The following is a 20,615-nucleotide window of genomic DNA, read 5'->3' as shown; positions in this document are numbered from 1 at the left end:
TGTTTCAAAAATACATTTTATCTCATTTAAAGATTAAAGAAAATCAACAATAATGTACTCAAATCATATCAAGCACTGTAACTCTGTTTCAACACTACAAACTTTGTACTTGTGTTGTTTTAAAGGTAAAACACAGATTGATTTTGTTCTTTCTTCTGTTATCTTGGCTTCGAGTCGTTTCCTTTGTTACGGAATGTAGAGAGTGAGAAGAATGATTTCTTGAACTCGCCATCTTTCGCTTTAAAGCTCCCTAAACACACAAAACACACAAACCTATGACAATGAAACCATTTAAGACAAGAAAAGAAAATATAAAACAGATTGTATATACCTTGTTCATCCTCAGAATGCTGACTTTGAGAAGATGCCATTCTTGTCTTCCTTAACTCATCAGATGATCTATAAGCAAAGTCATCGTCACCTTCAGATGTGGTTACAGAAACCCAATCCATCAAGCTATCCGCAGCACGAGTTTTCTTCCCAAACTTAAGCAAACGTTTGATCCCTTTTGCTAAATCTTTCCGAGAGTGGAGCGGCGAAGAGTTTGAAACAATGACAGGACTCTGACCCGTTGTTGTTCCCCATTTCTTTCGCATTCTCGAACTCCAAGAAGCGGGACTCCCCATGGGAGAGTAATCCATCGAAGCGTCGGCATCCGAATGCTCGTGAGGGTAAGAGAAAGCGTGCTGCAAGTTTGAGTTCCACGAGAGGGGACTCTCGCTAGGCGAATCCATCAACGAGGCAATGTGGTGCTGAAACGGTGAAGGTAGTAGAGTAGTGTTCACCGGTAAGTCTACTACCTGAGATTCATCCTCTGAGGAGTTCTCAACTTTGTCACTATGTGTAGTCTTTTCATCAACAACGTCCTCAGCCACTAGAGTTTCCCCTTCTTCTTCTTTGACATGATTCTCCACAACTTGCTTCACTTCTTCTTCTTCAGCCTCAGAGTCGGTTTCCTCTTCGTTCCTCAAGCTCTCTGGTACCTCATCCACGTCAGTGTTCTGCTTCTCATTCCTCTCATCAGAGTAGAGAGTTGTCAGCTCTGTGAACTCTATGTTGGCAGAGAAGCTCTTCCTCAACGACCTCTGTCTCCGAGGCTTAACAGGAGACGGTACATCCTCCTTTGTAGTCTTCTTATTACCACCCCTCACCTGTGTTCGCATCATCATAGGAGGGTTTCTAACAGCAGATGGTTTTGTGTTTTCTTTCTTAAGATCAGAGAAATTGGGAATGGAAGAAGATTGTGCAACCGGATTAACCTCAGCTGTTGTTCTTCTCCCTCTCCCGGAAGTAGTAACGTTAGCGTTTGAAACTTTACCTGATGGTTTCGAGACTCGAGAGCTCCGGTTTGGGGATGGAGCCTTTCTAACTTGAGAGCTCCTTCCACTGAGTGCTTTATCTTTCATGTTTTCTTCTTCGCTCTGCAATGAGCTTATAGGATGCTGCTGTATACAAGAAATGAGGAGATTTAACCAAATAGTAAGTTACCATCATAGGAACTAAAAATGATTTTTTCATTACCTGAAACTTCTTCAAACTCGACCGAGTATTAAAAGATCTAAGCTTCTCAGCACGTTGGCGAGTATTCGATATAGAATCCTGTCTCTTCTCGGACACAGCGGAGAACTTAGCCTTCATCTCGGTTCTACTTCTCTCGAGAGCTTCTTGCATTGACTTCAACTTAGCTTCTTTCGAACTCCATTCTTCTCTCAGTTTTGCGTCCCTTTTCTTCATATACGTCTCGTATAGCTTTCCTTTGGAATCATCTGAATAGCTCAAATCAGATACGTTCCTACGCATCACAACGTTCTTGTTGTTGTTGTTGTCTTTTACATCACCAGCTGATTGATGATGATGGTCTTCACGACGACTTCGTTGTTGATGCTCGGCGAAAATCTTCTCAAGGTCGTTTGCCTTTGTTTTTAACTTGTCGTTAACACCTTGAGAGCTTTCCCTTGATATTCTTGGCCTTTGCATCTGATCCACAGATGTTGCACGAACTCTGTTACTGTTGATTTTTCCAGCAGCTGAATCTTTATTCACAAGATCATGCTCTACACCAGATGATATGTGTCTCTGTTCAGACCCTGTAGAAGTACAGTTAAAATCAATCAGTTTCAGTATTTTAAACTTTGACTTTTAAATTATTATCAAGTTATTTTTGCTTTGAATACTAGGAGTTCAGGTAATCCCCCAGGCCCCGAAACCACAACATGTAGTATTAGTTTCGTCCCTGGGGTCACTCGAACTAGGGACCTCTAACACAATGACATGGATTCCTTTCCAGTTGAGCTAATGACTTCTGGTGTTTATCAAGATTTAGTTAAACTAACCTGCAGAAGCTGGTTTTGTTAAGATTGTTAAGGCAGGATGCTTGTCTGAAAATATCACATCTTTCTTCCGGCTTTGTGACTGAAGCTCATCACTTTTGAAATCAATACCATCTCCTATATGGGCTGATCGAGACCGCGAATGTCGAGGAAACATGACTGATGGTTGTGGCTTGGAAGCATATCTCTCCTCTTCTCTTTGCCTCAAATCATTACCATCAGACTGGTTCTGAGAATCATCACATTTAGTAGAAGACACATCATCCTCATCATGATCATCACCCTTTTTACTCTCCTCTTCAGACTCTTTTGGCACTGTGACATCAGGACTACCAGAGGATGGTCTACTCGAGAGAGCTTCTTCGTTGCCACTACCCTCAGACTTCTTGTTATTATCCGATGTAAAATCAAAGCTCATGTCACTAACAACACTCCATCTTCTCAAGACGGATTTCTGAGGGAATACAGGAGGAGCAGCAGCTGATGAGACATCAGAGGAAAGTCTCCTCAATTCTGTGGTGGATTTAGCAGCAACAACCACCACTGGTTTGTGTCCTGCAGAGTTTGAATCTTCCGTCTTTTTGCTCTCAAAGAGATTAATCCTGTCTTGCACGCTGAGTCTCCTTGTATGTTGAGTGGTCTTAACCGTAGAGGATTCATCTTTTTTCTCCTCTTCATCATTCTTACTACTTTGAACTTGACTGATGCTTGTTTCGTTGGTATTTGAGTTCTTCTTGATCAGGTCTGGTCTTCTTTGACATAATGATATGTATTTTCCACATGCCTCGCTGGTAAAGAAAACAATGTTCTGATCAAATTTTAAAACACAATTGCAAGAATGAAAAATCAAGAAAGAAAAAAGAAGTGTTTACTTCAAAGGATGAGCACCGAATGTATCAGCAAAACGTTGAAGATCAGAGACAGTTTGAGGATCAAAACCATTAGCTGAGGCTTGAGCAATCGCTGTGGTTAAGTCCTTCTTAATGGCCTCGAGTCTTAAATCAATAGCTCTTGAAAGCTCCTTCCTGTATAACAGACAAAAAGCAAAGCAATCAGCAAAACACTCTTCCAATTCAACACGCACTTTGACTCAGTATGAAACCAGAGAGCTTGACTTACTTTGTTGCATCCGTTACACCTCCATCATCTGAACACATGTGAAAAGAAAATTAATATCAAGTTTGGTCCTAAACTTTTAAAAGTTGATTGGACAAATGAGAGATTCTTAACAGACCCTGAGAATATAATGTCCGAGCTGCTTCCAACTGTGACATCTCCAAATCAATTGTACCGACTCTTACCAGAACTTCTGGACCATTAACAAATTGAACAAACCTGGAAAAAAAAACAAGGAAGGAGGTCAAAGGAAAAGATTATTAAGCTACTTTGCATGTGTTAAAAATGAAAAGGGAAAAACAAAATGTTGTGTAAAAGAACCTCTCGAGTGTTCTTCTTGTGAACCAAGATTTGCCATTTTGGTTTTTCTCTACTTCCGCTCTAAACAATGATTGTGTTGCGAGAACACTCAGATGATTCACAAAAGGTTCGATCAATCCTGAAGCCAGTTTCTCTGTTTCTCCATTACTCGATACAAACAGTTCGCATCTGTTAAAACACACACCGTCAATCAAATATGATTTTCATCAACATAGAAGCATAATCATTCAATACAGAACATTTCGCTGAGAGAATTAAGATTTACTCACCGCGAGTGTTTATGCGAAAGCTCGAATATTGCATAGTCGAGAATACTATCAGCCTTCATTTTTTTCACTGCACGCACAAGTGAAAACTTATAGACCAAAATGTGTATCCTTCAACAGATTATATATATCCCAGAGAAACCTGAGGAACAAAAAAGAAGAAGAATAGGAATGAGATTGTTAATCAATGAAAATTGCTAATCTCATGAGAGTATTAGTAAGTAATTAATTGTAGAGCAATAAAGATTTTACCAAACTTTTAACATTGAAACCAATAATACAAAAAAGCCAAAACAGGCTTCAATTCAACTAACAATAATAAGATGAAAGGCAACTTCATAACACTATACAAACCCATGCTTCCCAGATCTGACCCCAACACTAATTAACACCATAAATAAAAAAAAATCCAAAATCTGAAAATTTTCATCTTTTGAAACATTACAGAATCCAAATCAGCTATGTAAGAAAGCAGAATCGAACTTAGGACAAAACCGATCCAGCATTGAAATCGAAATTCTAACACTTTAGTTCCAATCACTCTCCCAGCTTTTGTTTACTTTTAGTTTTTTTCTTCTCATATATGAGAATTAAGATTTTTTAAATTGTAAGAAGAACAAAAAAAAGAACATAAGAAGCCGTAACAGTGTGTCTGAAAATCAGAATACCTGTCGTGAGGACAATGGTGTTTTGCAATCTTTCTCCTTGCCCAAATTGAGGAAGAACTTTCCCCTTCTTTATATCTCTAGTAGATAGAGAATGTGAAGCTCTAGAGAGAGAGAGAGTGCTTCCTTTCGGACAACTTTCACCTTTTTTTATTTCTTCCTTCGCGTAACAGTCTGTAACTTAATGAAGAGAATACGAAAGACGCATGAGTCAATAAGAAGATTCCTACCACCCACATTTTTTATTACCAATGTATCCTCCTTAGTTAACCGAATCTAATCAAACTTCAACTAAACCCGGTTTGGAGGACTGTGTTCCCCCATAAAATTTTCCAAATTAACCTAACTAATCACAAACTTTTTCTGTATTATACAATTCAAAAATAGTAAACACATAGAACTTTCCAAAGATTCGAACGCCTAGGTATTATAAATAGTTTTTATCGGTCAGTGGGATTCTTCTCTCAACGCATCCGGTTCAGTAATTTAAGATGGGGGCAGTCTTGTCAGATAGTAGGAGATGAAGTGTGGTCAAGGCTCTCTCTACTATGTGGACCAAACATCCAATGATCTATTTTTAACGGTATTTTATATTATTTCTGCGAACCCAATATTATTAAAAATACCTTGATAAAGACAAATAAATTCGCATATATATATTTTCTGTTTAATTTTGTCAACCTCATATCTTTTTCGTTGTCATATGAGGAAATTAAGGATAATTTCCCTAAATTTCGTCAAAAGTACTTGTAGACAAGCAATTGAGTGTGACATTTTTTGCTAAACTTGTCCATTTCTTTGAGATTTTTTTTTTTCAATTCTAGCTAATACATATCTCATGAAAGAATACCATAACTATTGTTTTGAGTTTTTAGTTACTGATATCTATGCGAATCATTGTGTAATTGATCAATAACATGAGTTATTCAATATTACATTTTATCCTAGAAATCGTACAGTATGTGATTTTCTTTGATTTTATGAATCTTCATGGAATAATTCACGTGATATGAACGCGTAATATTATTAGTATTCTTCACTTTTTAACAAAAGAAAATAAAGTATTATTCTTCACATGTAATATTAAAGGGATCTATAAATCGTTCATCATTCATGCCAAATAGAGTGTACGCCTATTATTTCCAATTGAATACCCTACATTTAACATTCAATCAAATGTGACAAAAAGTCTTAAAACAATTAAATCATATAGTATAACATAGCCTTTATTGAAGTATTCTAAGGCAGCTAATTATGGTAATTTGGAGGAAGAAAATGTATATATCTATTACAAAGGAGGAGCCTGTAGTGAACAACAATATGCTTCTAGATTTGTCGGTATGACATAAGCTTCAGCACATGCAGCATGTTCCTCGCATTCTCTTTTCCTTTTGTCCCATGTGTCCTTCTCTTCAATAATTAATCTTTCTTTTATTAATCTTCATGCGAAAAATAATATATTTTTATAACTTTGACGAATGATTGATCTAAAACAACTTTAGATAAAAGTGTTTGTACAAAGTAAAACCTCACTAAACCACACGAGACTTGGATGATTTGTACGAATACAGAAACTGAATAAGAACTTCTATATAAAAATTCTCAAATGTAACCAAATTTTCCTTGTAATTTTGATTTAATCATCCAATCTGTAAACCGAAATGGGAAATTAATAAGGTTTAGATTTTCTGTAAACGAAACAATTGCAGCCTTTTTTCTTTTCGGTTGACCCTACAAAACGAAGCCGGGTGGTTTAGTGGGTCCGGATATCCACTAAAACAACCGCATCATCAAGCGAATATGTACAGATAAAAAAAGGAAATATAGAAACCAAATGAGTAGATCCATCCAACGGTGCAGATTGGCTACTAAAGTAAAAACAGCTGTACAGAACGGGTCCTACCATCTGCCTTGCCGGTGATTACACGTGTGTCTCTATCAAGTTAGTGCAACACCGTTAGGGTCCAACTAGGTGTGTTGTCATGCGTGAAACCGAAACATAAACCTCCATTCATTACATTGTTGACAATATTTTCTGTATGTAAACTCGTTATACACTAATACAAGTACTTATTAATTTCTTTGTTTACCAACCAATTATAGTAATTTAACATACTCTCTCTTATTCAATCACGACCATAAATAAGTATTAACAAGTTGACCAAAAACGGATAAACTACAAAACATAAGATAATGATCATATCTTTTTGATTCGTGTCATGTATTTTTTATTTGATGAACATAGTTAAAACATGCTCAAAGTGTTGACCAGCTTAAACAAGGCCACCAAAGTATCAACTCCAGGCCTGTTTTTTACAAGCTAAAACAAAGAATAAGCAACAAAGACATCATACATTGCCATAATGCTTCACCCGTTCATGGCATTCTCAAGGCTTTGATCCAGTCAATTTCAACTCTGAAATCACCTGCTCCTGACTTGGCTCCAACCGCACCACCTTCTGCGTTAACCGACAGTGACATACCCAGAACACGACCGGGATTCATCTCCATTTCCACATCGATTACATTTCCTCTCCATGTTGGCAAGTATCTAGCTAGAGGGATCTGATATATAATCAAAACTCCAGTTACTAATGGCCTTAGACTAGGAGCGAAACATTCAAGTGAACTCATAATCTCTATCTGTCTTTTTGGGAGTTCAGAAAACAGGATATGTACAATGCACTAAAACTCCTTATCGGTAACATTTGTATAAGTGAGTACTTGCCTTGGCAGTATACCACCTGTCCTTTGGAGCAAAGACGAAAGCTTGCCACGAGTTATCTTCTGTTTGTCCTGGTGAATTCACCCAGTTTTCGGTATAGATCTGAATCAAAATCAAGGTTTAGCATAACAACCCTTTTCCCTTACAACATTTGCTGTTTCAACTGGAGTAAAAGGAAAGGTGAGTATCCGCATGAAACTTACTGTAGAGATATAACACCTTCCATCTCCTCTAAGTCTCATGGCTATTGCATCATACCCGTCAAGATCAATGAAGCCATCAAACTGCAGAAGAAAAAGGAAGGAAGTTAGTTGAAATATTATGATCAATTGACTCACAAAGTCTTCTGATTACAAACCAAGATGACAATTTCTGTAAGTAAAATAAAAGCTGACCTTCTTTGAGCGCATTCCACAGAAGCCACTCCGACTGATGTTCAACTTTGATCCCTCACTAAGGTCTACGGAAAGGTTCCCCGAGAAAATTCCTATAAAAGATATATAGGAGAAAACCATCACTAATTGAGAAGCGTAAGAAACATAATAAAGACATAAAAAACAACGCTACCATAAAATAGAAAAGTCTAATATTTTTGTTAATGAATATCATGACAGCGACATGATAAATGGCAGATGAATCCACACAAAAAGTTACGAAGTTGCTAACCAGTTCCATCTGATCCTTTTCCTCCATCTGGGATCTCCAAGGAAGCCGAAGATAATCCTGTGAAAATAATCATCAAACATGTTGTCACCAAATAAATTATAAAATGCATAACGAATTGTTTACGATATCATTTAATTCTAAATCTTTATGAAACTTATTTTGTCTCAGTAGTTAGTTGTCCATATAAATCAACAACGCATGGAAATGCAAGGGAAACAACAACAGAAAACAATATCAGACACTCTTTATTAAGTACCTCCATATTCAGAATCAGAATAGAGATGCCATTTCTTCAAGTCTTCTTTCGAATGAAACTTAAATATATACCTCTCTGGAGGTGGTACCCATTCTTCAATGTTCCACGTAAAAGCTAACAGTTTGAAAAGTGGTGAAGATAAGTCAGAAACTAGCACTCCCTGCTACATTCAAAAGCATTAAAGCTAGTAGAAAAATATAATGGTAATCTCAAAAAGTTGTCAAGTCTTGGAACATAAAAACAGCGCCATTTATCTTCAAACATTACTTTGCTATCAGTCACCGTCTAAATAAAGGCACAAACACAGTTGAACAAAAGCAAGAACATCGACACACAAGCAGGAAATCAGTAGATCACGAATATTTTAATTGACGGAAAGGTGGAAAGTGAATACCCTTTTTCGTTGCATTTACTGAGGCTTGCAACAATGATCGAAACCTTGACATGTCTCTGTAGCTGCTTTCCCAGTAGAAAAAATGAAAAAAAAAAAGCTTTAGTATAAATATAAAACATTAATTGTTACGAACTAAAGCTCCTATTTTCATTGAATACACCATGACCATATAACCACACTCCAACAAAGTATAAAAGATAACAACTTTGCAAGGTTAAGCTATATCAGAAGCTCACGCATAGCAAAATAACAACAAAATACTATTGACTACATTGAATTGAAGATGACTAAATCAACAATGAAGTGATTTCAGCATCAAAAGGAGCCGAGGCTAGGATCTAATCCACGACCTTTTAATGCAAAAACAAGGGCTCCCAATACACTAGTGAATAAGACTATTTTCCCACTGAGGCATTTCAACGAACACATTGTAAGCTAAAAATCGATACATAGATCACATACGCAGACGGAAAAAAGAATACAAAAGCTCGACGTATATCACAGATTGCCGTATCCATCTGCTAGTAAGAAATTCACAGGAACATAAGAAAACTCAAGACAATGAAGATCTGATCATTATGACAAAAGAAATGCTCAGAACAGACAAGTAGTTATCTCTCTATCTATCTCTAACTCTAAGTTTCAGCTGAAAACGCAGCGAGCATTATAGAACTCACTCACTCACTGGGATTTTCGTCACCGTCGCGAACGTTACACAATCAGCGTCGGAGCGTCAGTCAAACTACCCAGACGCACGTCGCCGTTCTCATACGCTGCGTTTCATGACCCATATCTTCTATAATGGGCCTAGTTTGGGCCAGACTTTCCATTAATAGCATCGACACGTCACTGCGAATATAAGATTTTAAATCTTCAACTATACGGAATCAGTTTTTTTTTTTAATCGGGGAATTCATAGACCATTTTCAAATTTTGGTCATGAAAATAGATTAAAAGGAGAAAAATAACCAAAATATTTTATTAAAGAGATAAAAAACCCTAATACCTTAGATATATATATATATATATATATAATTTATATAGTTTTAGATTATATGTTTTCAAATTCGAACTTTTTATAAATTTCTTTTTCTGAAATTTTTTTTTCTAAATTTTTTTTTTTTCAAATTTTCTTTTTGTAATTCCAAAATACTTTTTGAAACTATTATTAAAATTTTTATTTTCAAATTTTTAATATTTATTTTTTATTTTATAAAATTTTAAACCTCAATCATAAATCTCCACCCTTAACTCTAAACCCTAAGTTTTGGATTAGTTAATCCTACGGATATAAATGTATATTTACTTTTTTGATGAAACATTTTGGTCATTTTGATTTTTAGAATTTATATTTGTGACAAAAGTTTCTATAGGTATTTCTCTTTTTAATATCCAATATCATCACTTTTAATATCCAACTATCTTTTGTGTAGATTTAATCTTGAAGTCATTGTTAACTTTGCAAAACCGGACTAAAAAAGTCAAACATTAATGGAATCATGAATTACAATTAGAAAATGGATCGGTTTGGCTTTCAAAAACCCTTCTACAATAAAATATCTATAAATTAATAATATTGAGACTTTAAAATTTTATTAATTTATAGAGATATTAATTTACAAAAATTTCTTATCTAGATCTTTAATTTAATATATATTTATTCTAAAAAAATATATTTGATTTTAGGGTATAGACATTAATTTTGTTTTTTGAAATTTGACATTTCTATTAATTTTATTATATTATTTTGTGTATATTGCATAGAACTTAAATGTGGTTTTAGATATAATATTACTAAATCTCATTAGAAATATATTAAGAAAATATAAAGATAATTTCATTATCAATATAAAACAGACAATGTAATAATAAGTTCTTACTTATATAAAATATGTATACATATAAATTATTAATTTATAATTTTAATGGGACCATATATTTACATAGAATTTTCTAAAAACTTATAATCTTATTATTTTATCATTTGTGTCAAATTTTGAACCGGCCCAAGTTGGAACTGGTGAAATTTATTAATTTATAGAGATTATTAATTTATCGAGTATTAATTTATAGTGGTTCTACTATATATTATTAAAACTGAAATACCATTTGGTACTGTTTGAAAACATGAATGGTAGTATAAATTAGAATTGTTTGGAAACATGAATAGCATTATAAAAAAAGTATTGTGTCTTTTTAGTAATTTCATTAATATAATTACATTAATTGTCTTTTCATATTTCACTCAGTTTAACAATTTCATTAATTATATTACCCTAACAAATACATCACATCATTAATTATATTACCATAATAATAGTGCAGATTTTTATTTATTAGTTAATGAATATTAACATTGTACCAATTAAAAAATCACAAAAGTAAAATAAAATTTTGCATATTGTTAAATGTTCGATTTAGTTTGTTTTACTAATTTTTTTAATATATTTTAGTTTCAATCGATGCAAATTCAAAAACATAATTCAAAAACATAATTCTAAATTATTCAAAAACATAATTCAAAAAAAAAATTTGTGAATAAAATAATAACTTAAATAAAAATTATAAAAATGTATTACATTTATTGTCACTTAATTTTTAACTCCATATAATTATTTTACTAAATAAAAAAAAACTCTTTTTCACTTAAGTTAGCCAAACACATAGGGTCCGACTGGTGACCATTCTGGAAACAAAGATGAACAGATAGGAAAAAAACGCAGAGGAATAAAATTGCAGGAATGGAAATGAATGGTTGTTCCATCTCATATTTAACTAGGAATAACTTTGTTCTTTATTTCTCTGCAAAATAGGAATGACAGAATGAGAAGGAAAAATTTTTCCTTGTGAATGGTGAATTTTTAAAAATGTTAAGGAATGCATTATTCCTCGTCGTTCATTGGTCACCATTAATACCCTTAGAAAGAACCTTTTTATTAGTTTATAAAATCAGTTAGACATTAACATTGGCTACCCATTTAGGTATGAGTTGTTCTGTTAGGGTATCATTATTTTTTTGTTTTGAAATTAGGTCTCGCTTGAATATTATAAATTTATGTGTAGATTTTGAATTGGGTCATTCTGAGTCTGGATGAGTTCGATTTTGATGTATATGAACCTAAAAAATATCTAAATAACAAATATATCTGAAACGGATTTATTTGTATAAAAAATAATCATATTATCTTATTCGGCTCAGGTCTATTGAATACAATTATTTATATTACGACTCATCTAAAATATATAACATCGTGCGAACAATAACTAAAAGCCAAATATCCTGAGTGTTCAGGGTGTCCACGTCGGACTCAGAAATCAACCAGTAAAAAATTGACATGTCAGCTTCACTATCAGGTAATTCCCTGATTTTTGTCCACGTCACCCACTCTCGACCATTCGACTTCTTCTTCTTTCTCATCGGAATCACCTGCGAGGAATGGATCTCTTTCCTCTTTCGAGAGATTCTGCTTTTACCAACGTGGAGACAAAAAGAAGAACGCAGTCCACACACACCTACCACCAACTTACACTAGAGTAAAAGAGAGAAAGAAACAAACTCTGAGGCGAACGATCAATTTTCGTTCAAATTTCTGAGGGCGAGAGAGAGAATCCTCCATTGTTACGATCGATCATGCCTCCATTGGAACAAGTGCGAACGATAAGCGCTTCAACGGAGATAATCTCCACGGTACATTTCTTCCTCTCTCCCGCTCCGTTTTTCTCAGATTAGGGATTCGTTCGATAGATTTTGTGTTGACGCCTGATTTTGCTATTGTTCTGAACCATTTCAAGATTCGTGCGTGGAGATATCTTTTCGATATATAGCATGTTCTTATGTGGTTTCTTCGCATATCCATGGACGCTATCTCATAGTTAACTAAATCCTGCTCCAATTATAAATTGTGTAAAACAGTAAACATCACTGGATTCTTGCTCTTCTTGATCGGTTTCTGCTCCCTAATCATGATCGCCCAAACTCTATCATACCTCAATTTCTCTGCTCCTGGCCCAATAGTTCACGGCGAGGTCAAGCTTGACAACATTCTCTTTGATGAAATATTATCTGCCAAGATATCAGATTTTGGAGCTCCAATTGGACTATTCCTGCAAAGGTATGCGTTCTATTTCTACTTTCTAATAGCCACACTTTTTCTACTTGCAGAAAAACTTGATACAAAGTACCATTGCCACACATAGACTTAGTTTTTTTTTTTTGTGTTGCTAGAAGCAACTCCATAAACCTGTTTTTAAAATGAGTAGTATTTTAAAATTGTGATGTTGATTATAATCCACTAATACACCGTCAACCCTTTCAAAACACAAGGTCTCCTTTTGCGTCTAATTGTCTGAAAAATGTTGCAGTTTGAATAGGGTTTTATCATTTCCATGATTTTCCCATGTAAATTAATTTACTAAAGATTAGCCATGTTGGGATCTAAACTATTTTTTTCATCCCCGGATGCTGAAGATTACAACGTAGGCCAAATTGGCCAACAAGTCCACAGTGGTGCACCGGGTATGTCCATTACTTACCTTACTTCACTTTCTCTACCAGTTATGTTTTGGTATTTACGGTTTATTGGATTCGTGTCGGCAGCACGAGGAAAATCTCATCACATTCATGATCCGATGAAAGAGGTTAGGAGGAGATAGTTCCTCCAGGCACAAAGGCTTTTCATGTCATGGCTACTTCCCACACTAAAGTCTGAGCCAATCAAAGCAGTGGAACCAGTACGAGGCCCCAATACCTCTCACGGACACGAAGCTCTGCCTCATCATGCAGGACCCTTAGGTGTGTCGGAAAAATAAGAAAAAGAGGCGTAGGAAAACGTATAACACACCCGTGTCTTTACTCTCTCTGACATGAGATGTCACTAGAACATTTGTTCCTGGTGACAACTTAGAGTCAACATCGAGAGAGACAGAGGATTGGAGGAAATGGCGGATGCTCGGGTCTCGGTGGGATCTCGAATTATAGTCCAAAGTCACTTTTCCCACCGGAAAAAGGTAATAGCTTTACACCCACGTTTTAGGGTTTTAAATTAGCGTTTCAGTTCTCTGATCCATGTTGTTTCCGTATCTCAGCTGGTGGAAAAATTGGAGCAGCACAGCTCTTGCGAGGAGGAAAGGAACATGTGATGATGTTCAACTAGGCGCCTGGAAGAGAGAGGGGATACAGTCATGAAGAACGAAGTGAGTGTTTTTTTAGGTGAGTGGCTTTTGTTTTCAAGATAAAAACGTTTTATGGATTTGATAAAAAAAGTTTTATCTATCTAATTATAATCATGGCACGCTCAAGCTCGGCTTTTACGAGGGTACTGTTTCTTAGTGCTTGCTTATATTGGTTCTTTTCTTTATGATCAATTGTGGGTTTCAAATATAGATGAGTGTTGCCTAAAGTTTCTGTTTTGCACTTCTGTTGTGCAGATTACCCAGACAGACTTAGCTGAAGCTATTGGTGCTTCCCTACTTCAGTCAATAGGTGGTGGTTACACGTCTGTGGACATGTCTATTAAAAGTGTCTACGCATATCTGACTGTGATATCATTGGGACCTGTACGTCTGCTACAAATTACGGACTTTCTCTTTATGTTTGTGTACCGACGAAATCATCTTTCTTCTACATGTTTGATTGGGCAAGTAATTGTATAATAGTGCAGAAAGTATAAGAAAATATGAATAAATATTTTAGTGATTGTAAATCCTCTTTTTTTTATTTCTCTATCTGCTTTTCAGCTTATGACAGAGATATTAAAGCCGGTGCATGTCTAAGGATTACCAAGCGCAGGGATTGGAGTATTGCCCAACTCCAATGGAACGAACATGCATAGTACATGGTAGTCATGCATTTTGGTTTAAAATATATTATTAATTGCTGCGTACCAGCAAAATAAAAATTAGAATCTTCTTGATTTATTTAAAATGTATATTTAGTTAAATATAAATTCTCTACAATCTAGCTTTAATCCTGACCTTTTAAACCAAAAAATCTTTCCACATAAAACAAATTGGAATATTTAGAAAATGTAAGAGTTGAGTGATACATTAGAAATTAAAGATGGCGATACACAAAAATATTAAACAAACTCCTAAAGAAAGTAATCAAAACACTAACTCTGTTAATGAACCCACATAAGTGTGAAAATAAATTATAGAATCAGTTTTACAATTAGTACTTTTTAAATAGTGGTCTTTTAAAGTTTATAAACCCTTTAAATTTAGTATTAAACAATGTTGATGTCAACGTTTGAATGTTGTTCTAGAACGGGCAGCGTCATGAAGACAACATGTATAGTAAGTGACATCAACTCATATATATTCTAAAAACCACAAAATATTTTCTAATACTATAATTCTGAACCAAATTGTAAGTAAAACAATGTAAGTTTAGTGATTTAAAGTTAAAAAAATATTAATCAGTTGAGATTAATAATATATTTTCATATTAACCTAATTATGTAAGATAAAAATATAAAAACTAAGTTTTAACAAATTATTTATCAATTTCACATTTTCTCACCATCCCATACATATTCAGATAGTAAAAAAGAAAAAAAAATCAAGAGTTCCACTCATATTTAAAATAAAGTACTATTTATATTTTCATAAAATATATGTAATATATATATATATATATATTAAATATAATGATATTTGCATAAATCCGGGCAAGACCTTCCTGAGGTACTTCATACTTTGAAGTTTGATCAAAATCCATCTCTCTCGCATGAAATTTTCTAAAGCACACTATTATATATTTCCATAGATCTCTCCAGAAGCAAAGGTGCAAGCCACAAAAGCAAAAGCAAGAGGACAAGACACGTTCACAGAAAGCATTTCTAGATGGCCATTGACACTTACACACATGTATTCAACACTAAAATACTTCAAAAACTCATAGGAAGATTCTCAAACTTATGTCCATTTTGTGATTCTGTGGCATTTCTTTGAACAAAGGCCATTGATTTTGACCCCACAGATCATACCTTCTTCTGAAACGGAAGCCTCTGCTGGTTGCGGTTAGGGCAAGCTGAACATGCCTTATATGACGCTAACGTCTGCAGAGAACTAAAACTTGATTGCTCTAAAAGATGTTGTTTCCGTGAAGGTGTTGCTCTTTGTTTCCTACAGGTAAAAACCATCTCACTTCTATTACAAAAAGCAGTTGATTTTGAACGCTGAAACATTATAATTCACTGAGTTATCAATGATTCTACAGAGATTTGTTGAGGCAGCCAATGCCTTTTTACGAAGGAGTAAAGCAAAGAGATCAGTGATGAGTTCAGGTTTGTTTGAAACCCTCATTATGTTTTGTTTTTTTTCTATCGTTTTTCAAGTACTGTCTTTTCTTTCTTCTGCAGAGAAGTTGTAGATGCTCAAAAGGAAGTTTCCCGGCAAGGAAAAGATTAAGGCCAAACCATAAGATCTTCTAGAGAAGACTCTTTTTAGTATATGTATGAAGTTTTGATATTGCTTCTTACCTTAGTCTCTCCCATGACATTGTTGCCTATCTTTACTTACACGTACTAAAAACTTCAGGCATAAAGTTTTGTTTGTGCTCTGATTTTGTCATTGTGTTTGGATTTACAATTTTGATTTTTAAAAATTGTAAACAATGATTTTATTTGTTATACTTAACATTTTTTTTTGCCACCAAAAATCTAATCTACTAAATCGCTTTTATCTTTTGATATCTAATCTATTACTCATATTTGAACAATCTATTGCAATAACTCTCAACGATAGTATGATATTATCTAGACATTTTTATAACAATATTACATAAAGTCCCGTTGTTGCCGACTTTTCTCAAAGATGATGTCCCGTTGTTCCCGACTTTTCTCAACGATGATGTGTAACCTGCATTGTCAGCTATACTTCTCCTTCCAATTAGGCAACATGAAGAAAGGGGGAGAGTTTATGCTGTAGACATGGTTTTGCTTGATCAGAAGGTTTGTTTATCTCGAGACTAATATTATTTGTTTCTACAATAAGAGTCAGAGACAAGCAGAAGAGAAGCTCGAGAGATATGTAGTGCTGGTCCAAGCCATATTCCTAAATATAATCTTACAATATACTTTATGATGTAAAGATAACAAACAATATAACTTTTGCATGATTTCAAGACAGAGGAAAAATAATTGTTTACCTAGACATCCATCGAACACTATCATAGGCAAAAACCCGGATTTAGCCCGGGAAAAAACTCTAGTTAATTATGAAAAATAAATATCAATGGATAAAAATGTAAGAACTACTATTCAATCTCTAGTAAATCTTTAAAATTAATGCTATTCGAGCAATTTCGAAAGAGAGCAATCAATTCATGATGACTGAAAATCAAAAGCTATTTCGGTGAAAGGAAGGTGAGAACCTTCTTAGAAATTCTTGGTGGAAGCTGGAAGCAACTTTAAAATATTGTTGTTGAAGAAATGAATCATGTTCTCTATTCTGAGTGTCAAAAGTTTTAGATTTTCACCGGAACTTTTTTTTTTCACCGAAAATCGTCTTTCCATTAGTTTACAGTTGATTTTATGGATTTCTTGATTTTTTGAAAACCAAATCGATTCTTTTTTAATTGCAATTCATATCTCTGTTAACGTTTGACATTTTAATGTTCGAGTTTGTATTGTCAAACATAACTTCAAGATTAAATTTGCGTAAGAGATAGTTGGATATTAAAAGTGTTGATTTTAAATAGTTAAGAATTTAAAGTTCATTTTCCAACAGGTGACTATATCAATATGGGCAATTGTCCAAAAGAACACCTTTCAAGTTTATGTCACAAAAATGACACCAGGAAATGAAAGTCACAAAAATGACATTCATTAAAGGGTAAAATGTCACTACTACCCTTGTGTTATAAGAATAAAAAAAACAAACAATTCATTTTCACTCGGGACTCTTCGTGTCGTCTCCGGCTCGGGAATCTTCAAACCCTCACCGGCACTATCGTCTCCGGCTCGCGAATCATCGTCTCCGGCTCGCGAATCATCGTCTCCGGCTCGGGAATCATCGTCTCCGGCTCGGGAATCATCTTCTCCGGCTCGCTAGTCATCTTATTCGGCTCGCTAATCATCTTCTCCGGCTCGCTAATCATCTTCTCCGGCTATCTAATCATCAGCGTCACACTCTCTACTCTCAAAATTGGACACAAATCACTATGTAACTTTTTAAAATTAGGGTTTTTGAATTAAAATTTGTGAAGCTTGCGTTTTGATTTTGATTTTTTTGTTACTCTTTCTTATTACCAGCGAAGCAAATAAAAGACTTTTGAATTGTGGGAACACAAAGTTGTTGGAGCATAATTCATCTCTTTGAGGTATGTTGCAGATTCAACCTTCTGTGTGTTTGTACAAATTTATAAAATAAAAGTTTGTTGTCTCTTGCTGCATCTATTGAATGTTTTTAGAAGATTTCCAGAAAGCATTTGTTGCTGCATCTATTGAATGTTGAATATTGAAACTCGTATGGTAACACATTTTGAAACTTTTTTGCTTGGAGTCTTGTTTTGATTAGGAATGTTGATATTTTTGATAGGGTCTTGAATTTGCTTATGAGCCTTTTGTTGCTTGTGAAACTGTCTAGTGTTTATAATAATTTCAGGAAGCATTTGTTGTGTTATTTCAGGAAAGCCTTCCAGAAAAGTTTGAAATTTTTTTTCCTTGTTTACGCAGGATAGAAACAAGATGGGAGATTCAGTACCTCTAAAACTAGCACTGCCAGAGCTGAAGTATCCTATTGGTTCACAGCCAAAGCAAAAGTCAGCAATCAACCAATATTCCGGCTCAGAGTATATCTCCATTGTTGACAGCATCCTAAAACCAGATGAGATGATAAGAGTCCGAGGATCATTTCTGGGACCTATAATGAAGCTCAGTGAGAGAGGATTGAAGTTATCAGCAAAGATGGTCTACGCCATTCTCACTAGAAGCATCGTTTCTGTCAAGGAGAATGAAGCCTGGTTCCATTTCGGTGCGCAGCCAATGAGGTTCTCTATAAGAGAATTTCATATGATGACAGGCTTGAAATGTAGTGGTGCATTAGAAGGACCACGAAGGGAAACCAATAGATTTAATTGGGAATTGCTAAAGGGGCGTAGTCATAAGTTAAGTGACGTGGTGGAACAGCTCAGAAACACAAGAGAAGATGCTTCTGAGGAGAGAGTATGCCTCGCAATGCTCATCCTGGTAGAGAGCATATTATTGCGGAAGAGCAAAGGAGGGAGTTTTCCTTTGGAATATGCGAAAAATGCACAGGATATGACATATCCATGGGGGAAAGAGGCTTACATTGTGCTCCTGAAGTCAATTCAAAACGCTGTCGCGAATCATTTGGAGAATAAATCCAAATTTGAGTTGCAAGGTTATCCTCTAGTATTCCTTCTTTGGATACTAGAGTCGATTCCTTTGCTAAGGAATAAGTTCAGTAAGTGTGTACCAACAGTTGATGTTCCTGGGCCGACTTACTTGTGTGAAAAATACACTGAGGTAGAGAATCCATCACTTGATAGGGTTTTACAGGTTGAAGCTGATACAAAGGTAAGCTTTTCCAAGTATATGTTTCTCAGTTTATTTGGCTTCTTCTTTTTAATATGTTTCTCATTGGTTTTTTTAAAAATACTCTCAGCTGAAGGTCCATTGCATACTACCTTCTATTCCTCATGATCCAGAAGATGATATCTCCATTGAAACACTGAAAGATGTAACAAAGAAAGGGTACAAGCTTACAGCCGATGACTGGGAAAATAGGTGTGTAGACACATTTGAAACATTGGATGCTCTTATTCAAATGATGGCAAATAAGGAGACTGGCCAAGCTTCTACTCCGATTAATGAGGATTCAGTAAATGAAAAAGTTAACAGAATCATCGAGGTAATGGAGGAGAATCTGAAGAGCATGAAGGATCGAATGTCATTACTGGAAGAAGAAAACATGCATCTTAGAGCCCGTGTGTCAGAGTTGGAAGGAAACAACAATGTTTTTCCCACTAACGTGACACAACAGGTAAATTCTCAAAACATCTTCTTTTACATTTGCATTTTCAAGTATTTTTTGGAAGATCTTGTACATATTCTTGAATGCCTTCCTAATTTTTGACAAACAGCGATCCAGTGGGACACCTTTATCTCCAATGTCTCACATGCAACCATCGAGTGAGACGCCTTTATCTCCAATGTCTCAACAGCCTAATTTGACACATGAGGTATGTAACAAATAAATATTGTTGAGTTTTGAGGTAATATTTGGAAGCTTTTGTACTTCTTGAATGCATTCCTGATTTTTGCAGGAGACAATGATTGAATCAGCTGCATCTCCAAAGTCTCAACAAAATGAGGTATATGCTCAAAAATTTTTTAAGAAAATATTTGGAAATTCTTGTACAAAATCCTGAATGCCTTCCTGATTTTTGCAGGATTACACGCAACCATCGAGTGAGACGCCTTTATCTCCAATGTCTCAACAGCCTAATTTGACACATGAGGTATGTAACCAATAAATATTGTTGAGTTTTGAAGTAATATTTGGAAACTTTTGTACATATTCTTGAATGCATTCTTGATTTTTGCAGGAGACAATGAATGAATCAGATGATGACACTCCTGCCCTTGATACTCAAGTATTCTCTCCTAATCTGACAAAAGAGGTATATGCTCAATGATATTGTTTTCACAGTTGGAGTTTACAAATTAGTTTTGGGTGATTTTTTTTTTACATATAAAGGCTTTTCTGATTTTTGACAGAAAGAAACAAGTGAGTCACCTGCTGAGAGGCCATCCAATTCTAATCAAGATGGAAAACCAGATGATGAGGTAATATTTATTCTAGAAATTATAGTTGAATGTATTCATGATGGCCTTTCCTGATATTTTTTG

The 20,615-nt window shown here is 34.9% G+C and overlaps 3 protein-coding genes and 1 long non-coding RNA gene across 13 annotated transcripts; 2 read left to right on the top strand and 2 right to left on the bottom strand.

Annotated features, from left to right (window-relative positions):
- Positions 1-4,925, bottom strand: LOC106447252 (COP1-interacting protein 7-like). Of its 3 annotated transcripts, none has more exons than XM_013889141.3 (10): positions 4,702-4,925; positions 4,037-4,175; positions 3,768-3,935; positions 3,565-3,665; positions 3,450-3,477; positions 3,203-3,355; positions 2,334-3,118; positions 1,522-2,087; positions 332-1,445; positions 1-250 (listed from the first exon to the last, which is right to left on the bottom strand). In XM_013889141.3, the coding sequence occupies exons 2-10, from the start codon at positions 4,093-4,095 to the stop codon at positions 159-161; spliced, it is 3,066 nt and encodes a 1,021-aa protein (XP_013744595.1). In that variant the 5' UTR covers positions 4,096-4,175; positions 4,702-4,925; the 3' UTR covers positions 1-158. The 3 variants fall into 3 exon arrangements, with proteins under 3 accessions (XP_013744595.1, XP_048614159.1, XP_013744594.1); XM_048758202.1 differs by having other exon boundaries at positions 332-1,442; XM_013889140.3 differs by having other exon boundaries at positions 1-1,442.
- A 1,950-nt stretch (positions 4,926-6,875) lies between these two features.
- On the bottom strand, positions 6,876-9,544 carry LOC106447244 (probable complex I intermediate-associated protein 30). Of its 7 annotated transcripts, none has more exons than XM_013889123.3 (8): positions 9,417-9,544; positions 8,740-8,801; positions 8,346-8,459; positions 8,090-8,146; positions 7,819-7,910; positions 7,627-7,707; positions 7,427-7,525; positions 6,876-7,263 (listed from the first exon to the last, which is right to left on the bottom strand). In XM_013889123.3, exons 2-8 carry the CDS (start codon positions 8,789-8,791, stop codon positions 7,075-7,077), a joined length of 684 nt encoding a protein of 227 aa, XP_013744577.1. In that variant the 5' UTR covers positions 8,792-8,801; positions 9,417-9,544; the 3' UTR covers positions 6,876-7,074. The 7 variants fall into 7 exon arrangements, with proteins under 7 accessions (XP_013744577.1, XP_013744578.1, XP_013744579.1 ...); XM_013889124.3 differs by having other exon boundaries at positions 9,421-9,541; XM_013889125.3 differs by having other exon boundaries at positions 9,425-9,540.
- Positions 9,545-15,821: 6,277 nt separating this feature from the next.
- LOC106450175 lies at positions 15,822-16,424 on the top strand. The gene is made up of 3 exons (XR_001289385.3): positions 15,822-15,870; positions 15,959-16,025; positions 16,101-16,424. It is a non-coding gene; the product is annotated as an uncharacterized LOC106450175 (long non-coding RNA).
- Positions 16,425-17,957: 1,533 nt separating this feature from the next.
- On the top strand, positions 17,958-19,882 carry LOC125587513. 2 transcript variants are annotated; one of them, XR_007323788.1, is made up of 2 exons: positions 17,958-19,746; positions 19,847-19,882. XR_007323788.1 is itself a non-coding variant. In XM_048758200.1 (2 exons), the coding sequence occupies exon 2, from the start codon at positions 18,429-18,431 to the stop codon at positions 19,404-19,406; it is 978 nt and encodes a 325-aa protein (XP_048614157.1). In that variant the 5' UTR covers positions 18,006-18,061; positions 18,417-18,428; the 3' UTR covers positions 19,407-19,834. The 2 variants fall into 2 exon arrangements, 1 of the variants encoding a protein (XP_048614157.1); XM_048758200.1 differs by lacking the exon at positions 19,847-19,882 and having other exon boundaries at positions 18,006-18,061; positions 18,417-19,834.
- The last annotated feature ends 733 nt before the right edge of the window (positions 19,883-20,615 follow it).

This window comes from Brassica napus, chromosome C5 (genome assembly GCF_020379485.1).
Source record: "Brassica napus cultivar Da-Ae chromosome C5, Da-Ae, whole genome shotgun sequence".
Classification (NCBI taxonomy): domain Eukaryota; kingdom Viridiplantae; phylum Streptophyta; class Magnoliopsida; order Brassicales; family Brassicaceae; genus Brassica; species Brassica napus.
This window is presented reverse-complemented; position numbering and strand designations above follow the sequence as displayed.

Excerpts from the sequence above, each read along its gene's own strand:
- LOC106447252 (XM_013889140.3), bottom strand. The coding sequence starts at position 4,095 with ATGAAGGCTGATAGTATTCTCGACTATGCAATATTCGAGCTTTCGCAT. Across the intron at positions 3,478-3,564 it reads TCGGACATTATATTCTCAGG|ATGATGGAGGTGTAACGGAT; the intron begins GTCTGTTAAGAA and ends ACATGTGTTCAG. Across the intron at positions 3,119-3,202 it reads TTCGGTGCTCATCCTTTGAA|CGAGGCATGTGGAAAATACA; the intron begins GTAAACACTTCT and ends TTTCTTTACCAG.
- LOC106447244 (XM_022702901.2), bottom strand. The coding sequence starts at position 9,257 with ATGGATACGGCAATCTGTGATATACGTCGAGCTTTTGTATTCTTTTTT. Across the intron at positions 7,911-8,089 it reads AAAAGGATCAGATGGAACTG|GAATTTTCTCGGGGAACCTT; the intron begins GTTAGCAACTTC and ends TATCTTTTATAG. Across the intron at positions 7,526-7,626 it reads GAAGGTGTTATATCTCTACA|ATCTATACCGAAAACTGGGT; the intron begins GTAAGTTTCATG and ends ATTTTGATTCAG.
- LOC125587513 (XM_048758200.1), top strand. The coding sequence starts at position 18,429 with ATGGGAGATTCAGTACCTCTAAAACTAGCACTGCCAGAGCTGAAGTAT.